The 14,520-nt window shown below is 41.4% G+C and overlaps 1 protein-coding gene across 2 annotated transcripts in view; it reads right to left on the reverse strand.

Annotated features, from left to right (window-relative positions):
• The window catches only part of SMOX (spermine oxidase), a 60,856-nt gene that overhangs the window by 18,723 nt on the left and 27,613 nt on the right, over positions 1-14,520 (reverse strand). For both annotated transcript variants that reach the window (XM_049791583.1, XM_049791574.1), the window contains exons 2-3: positions 6,329-6,563; positions 1,576-1,802 (exon numbers count right to left, since the gene is read on the reverse strand). In XM_049791583.1, coding sequence (XP_049647540.1) covers positions 1,576-1,802; positions 6,329-6,536 — 435 coding nt within the window. In that variant the 5' untranslated portion in view covers positions 6,537-6,563. The remainder of the gene's footprint in view (positions 1-1,575; positions 1,803-6,328; positions 6,564-14,520) is intronic.

Below are 14,520 nucleotides of genomic sequence, written 5' to 3' on the forward strand. Positions count from 1 at the left end.
CACCTCACCTGTCTTTTTTTCCTGGTTGGCTCTGTTTTCAATCCAGTAATATGAAAAAAATTGTTCAGATGAATTATCCCCACCTGCATTTGTCCAAGAAGAATTCCCTCCCTGCCACAGGTTGCTAAATTCCTTCCATAATGAGGTTTCTTTGAAATTCCTACTACCCCTCTCAAACTTTGTGCCCATCACAGATTCCAGTTCAGAGACCCAGGGCAGTTTCAGAAGTCTTTTCAGACAAAAAAAAAAAAAATAATAAAATAAAAAAAAAGATCACCATTTCTGCTGCCCATTCAACTCTTGATAATTCTTTACAGACTACAGTGACTTTTCTCTTGGTGGCTTTCTAAATGCTCATGGACATATTTTTAAACATAAAGTATGCAAGAGTAACCTGAATCTAGTGTGTGTTTAGCCAAGCGTCAAATACTGGTGAAGTTCACTGTCAGATGATAATCTGAAGGTTTTAGGCATGGCTACAGCCTGATGAAAATAACAATGTTTTGCTCCATTTTATATAACCCACTGAGAGATCACATTACCTGGAGTACTAGACATTCTGCATTGACTCCCCTGAATGTAATTCATAAGTGATGTTAAAAAACATATGGGGAATAATTATCATTAACTTTGGCAAACCTCCTTCTTTCACTTCACTCTACCTAAGGGCAAATCTTCCTACTGAAAGCAGGTAGAGCTAATACCAATCTTTCACACGTTCAACACACATATCAGTAAGAAACCCCATTTTCCCTCCGAAAGAAATACTGGCACTGCTGCTGTCATCCCAAGTTACATGAAAGTAAGTTTGGCCTTTTTGTGAGTCTAACATCGCCTAATTGCTTTTTTAGCACAGGTTAATCTTTCCACTAAACATGCATTTTCATTTCCGTCCTGCAGGCTTCTATTTAGTGTTTTTAGGTTCTGCATCGGTAGTTGGTTGGTTGGGGTTTTTTTTTTTTCTATTTGGCTCTTCTGTCACATACTGAGGCCCTAAACTGAAGAGGAGGCCACTGAACACAGAGCAAAAGAAGTTAAAATAACCTTGAATTTAAGCCCACGCTGGTTTGAGTCTACTAGAAAAGATGTTCCTTTCCTTCTGATGCAAGAAAACTTGCAATTCCTATGATACTCCGCTGACTTTGGCATACTACACAGCACACTATGGTATTTATAACGTCAATAAAATGTCACAGGGCTACAATATTTAGCTGGTTGTTGCTAAGGTTTTACATTCTACTTTGTTTAGTAATTTGATCCCTCCTTTACCCTTTTAATTAAGTAGCAACTTTCTAGAGCAATGACTGGATCTGCCCAGCAATAGTTGCTGGAAGTGATTAAATTGATGACAAATGTGGAAAGATTGTTCTTCCTAACAACAGTGAGTTAATCCCACATCAGAGACAAATGGGTTATAGTTATGCAAATGAGAGCAAACTAAGTGTTGATTTTTTGCAAAGAAATTAAAGACATTACTGGTTTTCTAGCTTTGCCCAATACCCAGAACATTAAAACTGTCAAGGGTCCCAGTGTTTCAGGCAAATCTACAAACCGACAAAGCAGCTGAATACCAACCTCGTTGTATAAATCACTGAATTCTTCAACCACATCTTTCGGGATCCTTTGCCCATTGTTGGTAAGATGATAAGCCACCCCATTCTTGGAGTAAAGACTGATCCGTCCAACACTTCTCTCACCATCAGTAGTCTCTTCAAGTAAACCATTGTCTTCTGCTAGATGATAGACTGGGTTTCCATGTGAACCATGAATCCACGTAGCTCCCAGTTCAAAAGTGGCGTGCCCTGCAGGAGAGTAAACCAAGCAGACTAGTTACAGAAGCCCATTTTTCTGAAAGCGTGTCGCACTCAACCCTAAATAAAATGTACATGTGCAAAACCAGAACAATTCCTCAAGGACACCACGTATTTGAACACCACTTAAGCGAGCCTTCTTTGTTAGGCAAGGGCAATGCCAGTGTCCCTCAAACCAGTCTTTCAGGATACAAGTTTAGATAGTGCTAGAAGGAGGGGATGTTTCCAATAAAGATACATCACAGTGACACACCTCTAATACTTGAGGTGAAATTCAGAACCTTCTGGGTTCCCCGTTCTTATCATGGTTGTTGCTAGCTGCTCTATCCTTGCTACTTGGCCCTTCTAAAACATCTTCTCTAAACCTGCATTTAAGAACTTGACCAGAAAGCAGAGAATGTACTGCTTGGGCTGCAGCACAAGCTGTGTACTAGTGAAGGGGGTGTGGGAAGGAAAAGAGCTGTAAGAAGCCACACTGTATTATTGCAAAAAGGACATATAAATATACTTACATAAATATTAAAGTCGTAGGGAAAGAACAGAGTACCTAAAGACTTCAAATATCCACTGTATTCGAGAGGAGGGGATGGATACCCAGACACAGGAAGAAAAGCATCTACAGCAGGGAGATACAGGAAAAAATTGGATTGCCCTGGGATAGCAACGTTGGCCTGCATAGTTAACTTTATCCTATGATTAAAAATGCATGTTATTTACAAATATACCGCAGACTAACTGCAATACAAAAATGCATTTCCATTCCCCAAATAAGTAAATAGGTTATAATTTATTACTTATGTCTTTGAAAATTTAAATCAGGTTCTTTAAAAAGATGCACTGTAAGGTTAAACACCAAATACATTTAGTCTTCATCACCTATACTCTCTGCCTGCAAAACATAAAGAGTTTGGTCAGCGCGGCTCTCTCCCTTCCTTATAACTAACAGGGTTTGCACCAGGGCTCTGACCCCTCCTTAAGCCAGCGCTGCCACAACTGGGCTGATAGCACAGGGAGATGTTCAGCGGCTGAAAGGAGGTGCTAAAAATAAAAACCCTGAGTCATGTCCTCCACCCACATTTTTATACATTCTCAGAAGTCCAAAGCTACCTGTTTTAAAGTCTGACAAAGCTGTGTTCTCCCAGCATCCCAGCCAACACCACACTGTGAGCTCGCTCTGCAGAGGTGCGTGAATTAAGTGGAATAGTTAATAGGATGCTGCTTGATGAAGAAAGGATCGTGCAGTTTCCAGTCACCGTATACTGTTTAACATGTAAATATATGCTCAGACAGAAAGACACTGCAGCACTGCTATAATGCAGTCAAGTTTATCGGGTGAAAGCTCGAAGAAATGCTGCTCTCCAGCTGAGACACTGCCTCCAAGGGAAGCTCCATGTATCTTGTTTTTCAAGCAGACAACCGCCTCATCATTAAGGAGCACGCTGATTGCCCTTCAAAATATGCATTACAGGACTCAAGAGCGCAAGATTTCTACCTGTACCCAAAACAAAGCATGTGCTTCAAAGTGTGCAGCATCAAGTCACAAACGTGTGAATATTTAAGGCGCCACAAACTCCAATACACTCCCAGAGCACCCAGCCTAGCGGAAATGACTGCTGTACATTGGCAGCCAAAGGTACAAAGCTCATAAATATTGCATGTGGCAGTCACCTTGTTAATGCAATCCTCCTGCGAGTCATCACATGCCAGATCAGCAGCAGGAATACTGCCTGCTGCTTTATGTCAGGAGCTTGCTCTCTGCTACACTAACAATCGTCCTGTATATAGCCCTTATTTATAGGGCACCTCATCTTTGAGAGAAAAAAATATGCCAGCAGGTCCCACTGTAATGGTGCTTAGTAACAATTATGATGTGTTCCAAGTTCTCCTGTCTTCAGTAGCTGTGTGGAATATAATGAAATACCAACAAATTAAAAATAGTCATTCTTGCCTGTAGAAACTCACTATCATCACTACCAAGCAGATAAGCCAGTTGTTACCTAGTGTACGTTACACAATAAATTATTTAAAAGTGTAAAATTGAATAACATCTTTTTGAACAGAGATAGCTGATTTACTTGCAGGGCCTTAAAAGATTTTAGTTTCAATATTAAGCTACTTTGAATGAATCATCCAATACAATAGAAAAAAATCTGCTTCCTATTCTGTGAATATAATTACAGAGACACAGGCAGCAGTCAAAACAGGCCTATACACAACAATATACTATACCAGCAATTTTCCAAAGGAAGGCACAGGTTGTGCATCAAGCCTTCTAAATACGCATGGGAACTTTCACATTTCCTTTTGCAGCCCTGACTATTCCTTGGGCATCCTGTGGTGAAGTATCTGCAGCGGACATAGGTGTTATAGATCACGTACAAGAAACACACTCACAACCTACAAACACACAAACCCTCTGCCTCACCTGTGCTAGAGGTGATGAACCAAACCTCTGAAAATCCAAATTATTCCCCTGTGCTGAGTAGCAACATACTCTATGCAGTTGAGGGAAAATACTGTCCCCTACAAGACACAGCATGGCTCAGTGAGAGTAGGAGTATTAGGATATAACCCTGAGAAGGTGCCACAGATCTAAATCGTATCTTTAGTCAAGTGTGCAGACAAGGGAGTAGCCAGAGAAGTTTAACTTTTAAATGCCATTTAGACAAGCAGATCAAAATGGTTGTGCGTTGAAGACCCAGAAGAACCACTTCTGTAACAGTTTTTTGTAAGCTTTAGCCAGTTCTAAGAAAAGAGCAGGTCTTGCATGCCCCAGGTGCAATCTTGCTGCTCCAGGCAGTACAGAAGAAGAAAACACCCCGCGGGGCGGGACCATGCTGCCCTTTTGCCCTTGTACCAGGGATTAAGGAGCTTCTGAGTACATGCTGCTTCTGAAGATTTCACCACCCAACAGAGCTCCAAAATTATTTGGCTAAAGGGCATGGGAATCTGCAATGAGCACAAGGAGTCAGAACATGGACCCACCTTGGGAGAGAACTGCAGTCCATACCTACACAGCAGAACTTTGATAGTTTGCAGAAGATAAGACAAGACAGACAGTTTGTAGTTTTAGAAAGGTATTAAAAGATCGACTTTGTATTCTAGTCCTCTGCTCTGCAACTAACAGTTACATCTACAAACTGCAAGATCCCCACCAGACTGAAAGCCTACTCTTGTCTCATGTTAGTTAAGAAGTGTTAATGAACAGGAGGTAGATTCCCAGCAAAAGCAAAGATATAAGTAACCGGTGAAGGTGCCCAAAGGTGAGAGGATTGGTCTCAATACTAGTACAACAAAACTATTTCACAGGTGCACTGACAAAATGATATATTGTTCCCTGAAGATTTCAGTCCTTTAACACTTCCCTCCTATCACAGACATGATCCAGGATATTTTTAATACAGTGTATTGTGAGTAAAGGACACACTTCCCATTCTAACCTCTATGCCAAGTCTCAGCAGAATGTAAAGTGCCCTATTCAAACCCTGGAGATTAGACTTGTCTGACTGCCTTTTCATTCATTTCCCTTCTGAAAGCTCATAGGATCCTGCTGTTTATTTACTGTAGTGAATTTATTGAGTAAAATATAGTAAGTGATGTAAGCACCTAACAAAAAAAAGAAAGGAGGGCAGCAAGAGGCCAAAGTTAATAAATATAGAGTGGGATCAAGAAACAGAGCTAGTTAATTGAAATCAGGAAGGCAATTCAGTAAAAGTGAAGAGCATTTTGCCTCCTGTGGAGAAGAGACACGCAATGCCCTTCTAGATACCAGGGAAAGTTTCACTGAGTACTGTGCTACAAAGGGTAATGTTTGTTCCAGTAGTTTTGCATTTAGAGATTTTTAATCCCATGTCAGTTGGAAGGGCTTGTAAATATCCAGTGTCTGCACCTTTATTACACACTGAGAAAGGAAGCCACAGAGGTAGGAAAGCTGCAAATCAGGATGAAAGGGTACATTGAAGAGGTTTTTCCAGAAGCCTGATTCACAGTGGGTAGTGCCCTACACAGTAAATTAGTTCTAGGGAAATGAATGGGGCTATTTGTGAAACAGAATAGCTTGGAGCTCACCCCTTTGCAAGTGATGTAAGTCACTGAGAAACAGCCGTTTGCTAGCCAGGAGATTTACTGACTGCTCCTAGTCAAGAGTCAAGCTTGAAAACGGTGGAAACTGTCTCAGTACAGTTATTTAATCACAGAACGCTTCTCACAGACCTGTTACACAGAGCTCTTCCTGTACGAATGAAAACGATCACCAAGGTCTTTACTTTATAGAAGAATGGGTTTGGAGCAGCCCTCCCTCAGAAAAGATGCACAAGATAGCTCAGATTCACCCATCCACCCTGAAAGGAGCCCAAGGTTTTATGTTTCTGACAACATTAAACCTCAAATAACCTTTTGCATGTGCACCTTGACTGAAAAGGCACATTTCCAAGGTCAGATTAACCTAATGACAACACAAAGCCTTGCTAGCAGAATAAAGCAAGCCCAACACATTATTGCCAAAATGCTGCTCTTACCAAGTTTCACGCTTTGCACGCGGCCTCCAATTCGGTCAGTCGCCTCAAGGATAGTTACATCCGTGAAACCGCTTTCCAAGAGCGCTTTTGCTGCTGACAGGCCTGCAAGCCCAGCACCAATAACTACTATTCGAGGCTGTCGTTTTCTCCGTAGGCCACTACTAAGAGGATCATCCGTGCTGTCTGCAGATATTTCACAACTTTGCATGCCGTCCAAGCTCTCTTTCTAAGGAACCTATGGAAAAAACAAACAAGCGTGTTCAGGGAACTCGGCTCAACCTTATTCTCTGCAGTTAAAAATCCTAAGGAAGTCTATAAAAAAAAAAAGTCCAGCAGGAAAGAAAGAAAACTTGTGAACTAGACCCAGCCTTCAAAATGGGATGCATAGTAAGGATAACTGAGGTCAAACTGGGATGCAACAACTTTTTGGCCTGGAGCACCAGTACTGGAAACTCCAGAAATCTCCACCCTCTTGTACCATGTAGACTATTCCCGGAGAAGTCAAAGGATTTTGAAACTCCCATCTCTTTATATAACCTCCAGAAGTGGCAATTTTGTGGTAAAGACTTTTAAAAAATAAAAAAGAAAAAGAAAACCACGTGCCCAGTGCCGACAAGCATCCCCAGTGCCAACAACACAGCAATGAAGCTTCACTTTGCCTCTGTGGCAACCACAAAGCACAAGCTTCAGATCACATAACTATGGGACTAGAGGATTTAGCTCAAAGCATGGAGATCAGATATCAAACCGATCATTACAGAAATGGTACAGACAGAAAAACGTTTCAACTGATGAAAGCCAAAAAGGGCCAGCTGAAAAATTCACAGCCACACGATGCAGCCCCTGGAGCCAACACTGTCCTGCCACATCAGGATCAGCCTCAGTCTTTGATGGAGAGGTTCAAACCCATAGCAGTCCCAACTAGTCCAATTCTACCTCCATCTACCCAATGGATCCAACTGCTCCTCCAAGCAGTATCCTATTTTAATTTGCAAACTCCTAGAAGTCATCTTTTTAACCATGTACACCCTTAGTTCTCAGGTCCCATTACCTTATTTTAGTACACTGTCTGAGTCCATGGTTAAGGCTGAACCTTAACCAGGGACCATCAATGTAGGATGTCTTTATACATGAATGTCAGTGTCTAGTCATCTGGCTCTGGGTAGGTTCACACCCACCCTCAAGAGCACAAAGATACAGGGTACAGAGACCCATACTCCACTGGCCCAAGCAGACATCAGTCCTGACTTGCAAAGGATAAACACACAGCCCAGGATTCATCGGCCCTTGAATCAGCTGGTGCCCAATGATTTGGATAAAGCTTATACATAATTCCTAGCCTTACCATCTTCACTACCCAATGCCTACTGAACGCAGAGAAATCCAAGGAGCTAGTGTGCTGCCTCTACCTGTTGCCAAGCTGCTGGATACAGCTTCTGAGCTCTTCTCCAATTCTCCCAACACTTGGCCAGCGTCAAAGGCTCCTGTTTCTCTCTTGCATCACCAGGAAAAGAGTCAAACCTTTGCACTTAAGACACTGCTGGACTATTGCAGTACATGGTCACGTGTACTAATGAAGTACACAACAATAGCGGTTTCATTTGGAAAGTCCCTTTTTTCTCCAGGATCTTAAAGCATTTGTGTATGTTGACCAAACATCTCCTGCTCTCTGTAATAGAGGTGACAGACTGCAGTCAGCAGCTATTTAAGCAGTGGTATAAAAAGTAAAGTGGTCCTACTGGAGCTCTTGACAACTATTTTGAAAATGTTTAGTTTCAACTGGAATAACTTCAGCTCAATCAGCCTACCTGGGCTCACCTGCAAGAAAGATTAGCACAGTGCCTGTAACAAACTCTGCTCCTGCCAAGACAGCTTGTTCCAACTGCCACTGAACAACGGAACAGGTGACATTGAGCCAGCTCTGGCTGCAGCCATGCTAAAAACTTCTACCTGCGATTTCATCAATCATCTCACTGTTTTCATCTCCTGACCAACAGATCTCAACTAGCAGATATTTGTCATAGGGAGCCAGACATCAGTGTTTGGAGAGTTATTTCCAAGCTGAAGTCAAACATGCCAAGCATCCAGTGCTTTCTAGTTCATGGCAAGAGTCATGAATCATGGTCATCTGACAAGTGGAAAAGCTGTGAGCAGCTAAAGTCAGGCACGGGACTTAGTTCTGAGCAAGCTGGATTCAAAACCAGTACAACAGTTTGAAGAAGTAGCAGTGAACAATTTCTTCCCTGTTCCTCAAGAAAAAGTAAAGATCTGGAGCAGGCAGCAGGGTGGAGGATGCAAAGCTCCTTCCCTACAGCAGCTGGTGAGATGGGTCAAGTTTCCAGTTGCAGACACCTTAGGACTTGTCTCTACTTGGCTTAGATGCTGATTCATTCCACTTGTGGACTTTCCTCACCTGTGACAGGAGTGTTTTGTTCTTTTTTATCTTAATCCACTCTGAAAGTGGATTTGCAGAACAGGTTAAGATAAACAGGAACATGGCACTCCAGGTATGGAAGTCAGTTGGGAACTGCTCCATGATGTGTAGGTTAAATCCTCACCAGTCAGAGGCTGATATGAAAGACAAAACCACCCCTTAACAGACACAAAAACACACATCACGGAGATGAGGGTCAACATTCTAGTTAAAAGCCAAACCAAAAAGGAAACATCACTTTCTCTATTTACTAGCGCAGGACAATGGGAAAGAGCTGGGCTTCCTACAAAGAAATGTTTTTTCCACCATCATTTTTATCTTCTCTTGAGGTTGAGTGAAGCCACTACATTTCTTGGGTGCTGTGAATCACTAGTCCCTTACCTCCCCTCCCAAGCATGCCTATTTATTGACTTTTAATCTAACAAGATAAGAAGTGACATTTCCCTGGGTTCTTTTAAGATGGGCGCCAAACATCGGGATCTCTGTATTCAGAGCTTCAGCAAGTCATATTGAAGAGTCTGGGGTTGGTTCAAAGAGGAATGACCCTCTTCTGGTTGTACTAGCTTCCAGCAGTAAGTCCAATAAGGACGTTATAAGGTAGAGCTAATGTCCAGACCTCTGAGCACAACAACCCCAGGGACTTCTGCCCCTTGCATTTGCCGACTCCTTTTTGAATCCCTCTATACTTCTGGTCTTTGCAACAATTTTGTGGTGAGGAGCTCCACAGTCTCTTAGCTTTATGCAACTATTAATGTCCTTTTGGTGGTTTCAAAATGGCTACCCAATGAAAATTGAGGACATCCCCAAAAACTATGTTATAAGAAACAGTGAACAGTCATTCCCTGTTCACATTCTCTTCGGTGCTAAAGACCTTCATATATGATCCTAGTCATCTCTTCTTCAGGAAGAAATAAATCTTAATCTGGCTAGTCCTTCCTCATTTGTGAGCTATTATAAACTCACAGCTGAAATAACTCTTATTGGAAATGTCTTCAGGATTTATTACAACCCATAGACATTCTACAATACTCTCTACTTCTCATCCAGTCTCCAGATAACACTTTGATCCATGTTATTTTAATTGCCACAGTAAATAAACATCTTTTCTGCCATCTACATCCTATAGAAATTGAACCATTTAGCTCAGTTCTTTAAGTACAGCTTTCCTAATCCTGGCTTGGGCAAACTCATGTGAATTCTTCACATGAAAGCTTCAAGAAAATGTTTTTCCCTCCTGTTTCAGCATTTTAATATTGTAATAGGTGATCTGCCTAGACAGATGAGAAAATAACGGGGTATTTTGTGTGTACAGAATCCTGATTTAGAAACTACCCTTAATTAGCCAACAACCTCTACCATATGATCGGCAGGGGAAGGCAATTAAAATTTAGCAAGAGCTTGAGCTTTCCAACCAGGATACATACTCCACTGTGAAAAGAACAGACAACATAAATATATGAATCCCCACTACACTTTATTTCAGTATCAATTATATGCTCTGTTAGGCTCATAAGTAAGACAAGCACATAAAACATGGTCTGTTATGTGCAATGTTCTGCCTTCAGTACTTGCCAAGCCACCAGCCACAGCTTGAGCCAGTGAATATTACTAGGTCCTCTGACACAAAGGTAGTTTGGCTTTGTACTTTTTCTTGATTGCCAAAAAGGGTTGTTTCTCTTTTTTTGGTTCTTTTTTTTTTTTTTTTTTTTTTTTTAATCACAAGCTAAGAAGTGTTAGCTGTTGTACTGTGAATCTCTAAGGCTGTAATTTTACTTTGTGTCCATCTAAGAGCATGGGAAGTACCAAATCATAGCTTGACTAACAGTAAAATTCCTCCTGCTTTGTCTTGCTTATAGCTTTCCTTTGAGATAGCTAACAGGCACAGGCTATCCAGAATAAAATTAAATTTTAAAAAATCCAAATACACATCTTCCTTCTGTCTTAAAAAAAAAATAGCTTTGATCCTCTTACCTCTTGTGCATCTAAGTGTCTCACTCATGATATTTAAATAACCACTTCTTCCAGACCTGCTGCCTTTTCTCAGTCTGTACCACCATTCTGCCCTTACCTCCCTAGGTGCCACTACCTTTCATTCATCCCTTCTCACTACCATCCATTTCCTTCATTCAAAAAAAAAAAAAAAAAACAACCTTAAAAACAACCCCCCTCAAAAAAAAAAAAAAAATCAAACAAAAAACCCCACAAACAACCTTGAGCTCAACTGCTGTTTCCCAGCAGGCAAATCCTTAGAAAAATATCTTTTCAAAGATGCACATCATTCTACCAACCCAGAATCATGAGTTTCCATTCCTTGCATTTGTACCCTTCAATACTATGAACTCCCCATCCCTTAATTTCTGCTGATCTTAGTTATGCACCCAGCCCACTGACTGCTCCCAGGGAAACAACTCTTCATCCACATAGAGGAGCCTTGTTAGCTCTTACCAGGACTTCACACCTATTGCTATCCTAGCAATAACTTAAGAAATAATTTTGAAGAGATTCCTTTCTTTCATCCTTTTAACAAAGATATAGTCTGGTTATATCCTCTTTAATGCAGAGTGCCTTCTACTTATTTAAGTTACAATGGCCCCACAGACAATGGCAACCTAAAAACAGCATGAATGCAAATGTCACGCTAGCCTCCTCTACCTTTAATCCAGCAGCAATAGCAATAAAGTTCAGAGGTATGGCCACTTCATGATTTTTTTTTCCTCATTTTGCCAGTAAAACCTTGCATGTCACAAGGAAAAAGCCAGAGAATTAAGGCAGTTCACAACTGCCTTCCTTATTACAACAATACTCTCTGATCAGGCTATTCTTCTAGGACCCTTAAAGAAAAAGGTCACCAAGGCTCCAAGAATTTAAAAATACAAAACCAAAATAAACAAAAACATTTCTCAAGGAAATCTGCTATTCTTAGCTCACTTAAATACTCTTGTGGTACTACTGTCCTAGCTGTGATGACACAAAGACTTAGGCAAGGCAACATACTGAAAACAAGGCTTGCGTGCTTAAAGGCTTGTCTGGTGGTTGGTTGGGTTTTTTTGCTTTGGATTTTTTTCCACCAGGATTGATTAGTCTTAAAAAAGTGACCTTCCTCTCCCTTCAGACTTCGTATCACACACCAGGTTGTCTTATCCCATGAGCTGTAGCTGTGAGCTCCTGGCATACCACTGACCACAATCATGGTCATCCCAGGTGGGACTCCTCTCGCCCCATTTCATTACTTGGGTGTCCAACTTGCATCTTCTGTCTGCAGCCTGTCAGGCGATGGAGAGGAGTAATCCATCCCACTGATCTTTGGCATACCTATCTTGGGATGGACAAGCTGAAAGGAAGCTTAAACACAATCACCTAACTTTTCTGAGTCCTCATTTTAGCAGTTTAGCTAGGATCAGGAGTTTGCTTTGGAGTGACCTCAACACCTCCACTTCCCACGTTTTCATTCATTCTGTGGAGTGGTACTGAAGCAGCTGAACAGCTTCACTCCTTGTGGATGAAACTAAACTACAAGATGCACTCCAGGAGAGCCAAAATGCATCTGCAGCCACTAAGGGGCATTCATGGGACCAGCATACAGCAAGTCCAACCTGAAGCCTCCAGGGACATGCACTCGCAGACACGGGGACCGCAGCACTGACTCTTTCACTCAATCTATCACCTCATATTACCATGACATACTTACTGATCTAGAAATAGCTTTTGACAGCTAAAATGAGGTTGAGAGGAACTGCACCTCCAGAAGAGGCAGCCAGTGGCTACACTTCCACTTGCTATTCTGAGACTCCTGCACGAGAACCTGGTGTTCTTTCCTAACCACACTATTTGCCTGAATTTTTTAGTCCTTCTGTACAGTGTTGAATTGACAGTCTTCACATTAACAAGCGTAACAGCCAGTCTGGAGGGTGAGAAATGCATCATCAACACAAACAAATTCCCTGCTGATCGCACAGACCAAGCAGCTCCAACATAAACAGACTAAAACTTACCAGAATCATTTTATTCCCTCTAGGTTTTTAATTGATGGAAATTAAGCATAATCCTTAATCAGAAACCTAAACAACAATATTGTGTTTGTTTGAAAGGAACTCAGATAAAAACAACAAGACTTCATTTCAGTTGAAAGACTAAAAGGAAGCACAAGAAATAAACACACTAATAATAATAAAATTTATTATTTTAAGCGCAACTATTCAAGATACTATCAACACATGAAGGGGCACTACATACACGTGTTTACAATGCAGGTTTGTCATCACAGTCTGAAAATGTTTACAAACAGAGAATACTTGACACCAAAGGATTAAATCCATCTAAGCAAAGTGAGATTGAGCAACCAAGAGCAAAAGGTAGAAAAATTCAGAACAGAAATAAGGTGTCTATTTTTAACAGTGACACTAATCAGCTGTTGAAATACTTTTCGCTAAAGACAAATATGATATTGCTTGAACCTTCTACATCAGGATCCAATCTCTCATAGACATTTTCACTCCAATCCCACCAGAAGACACGGCTGTGGTGCTAGGAATGCTCCTGCCTATTCGATGGAGGTGGCCAGGGCAGATTTGCAAGGCAAAACTTTCTGGCATTTGCACCTCAGGAATCTACCATGATGCAGAACTGTATGTCTGTGACCACACGCGTTATTAGCATAGTGTTGTAGAGATGGAGAGCACACATGCAGGTGGTGTCCAGTGATGCCTAAGGAATGGAAATTTGCACAGACCACCCAGTGCAGGGCATCTCCTGGGCCTCAGAAAACTAAGAAAACACCCAAACAAACAAACAAACCTCAGCAAACTTTTTCATAGTTTCAAAAGCTTTTTTTCAATAGATGTAATAATCTCCATTATTTCATCAACTGCATACAGAATAGTGGTTATCTGAAAGCACTGTCAGCAGAGCCTATATGCAAAAGCTCCACAACAGAAACAGAAAGGCAACTTATTTAGAAGATGTAAAGACACTCCAGTGTTTAGGCCATTAACTGATTATGCGGTCTAGCACTGCTTGTACTGAGCAACTGCATGGCTGTAATGAGTAACCTTTATCTAAGTAACTGCAATAACAAATTTTTCAATTATCACCTCTAATGCATCTTTTTTTTCTAAGCTGAGGGAGAAGTGCTTGGAAGGATTATTCTAATGAGACCAATTTTATCTCCTTTAATACCTTTCCAGGCTTCAGACTCAGGCTGTCCACTGAGCATAGGTCAAGATAGAGCAGACTGTATCTCTGAGTAGATAGGAAAATGAAGTGGAAGGAGATTGCTGCGCTGGCCCCAGCACTGCCTGTCACCAGCACCTCCCGTCGCTGTTAGCTGTGGTTCTCCATGGCCCTTGGCACAACAAACATGCATTTTATAACTTCTCCCTCTTTTCCCCTTTCATCAGCCTTCTCAGAAGCAAGCACATTAATCCTTACTGCCTGTTATTTCAGAATGCTCTTTCCAAGCTCTCCAGGCTGTAAACATGTCAAATTGGAAGATATGTCTCTTTTTTCCTTCTCCACATAGCCCTCTCCTCTTTAATCCAGAAGGTTGCACGCCAAACTCACAGTCCTTTTCAGAATCACCATTGATATCAGCATGGGTTAAGCCTGGACACCCTTTCAACAGAAGGCAGGAGCATTATTAATTGAACTTAAGTACTCCACGTCAGTCAGATACACGAGTGAAACAAACCTGCTGTTATAAACTGCCTTTGGACAGTAGTTGTGCAAACACCAACCTGGCAAGGTTGCGTATGCAGTGCAA

The sequence above is a fragment of the Accipiter gentilis genome, chromosome 3, assembly GCF_929443795.1.
Source record: "Accipiter gentilis chromosome 3, bAccGen1.1, whole genome shotgun sequence".
Lineage (NCBI taxonomy): Eukaryota > Metazoa > Chordata > Aves > Accipitriformes > Accipitridae > Astur > Astur gentilis.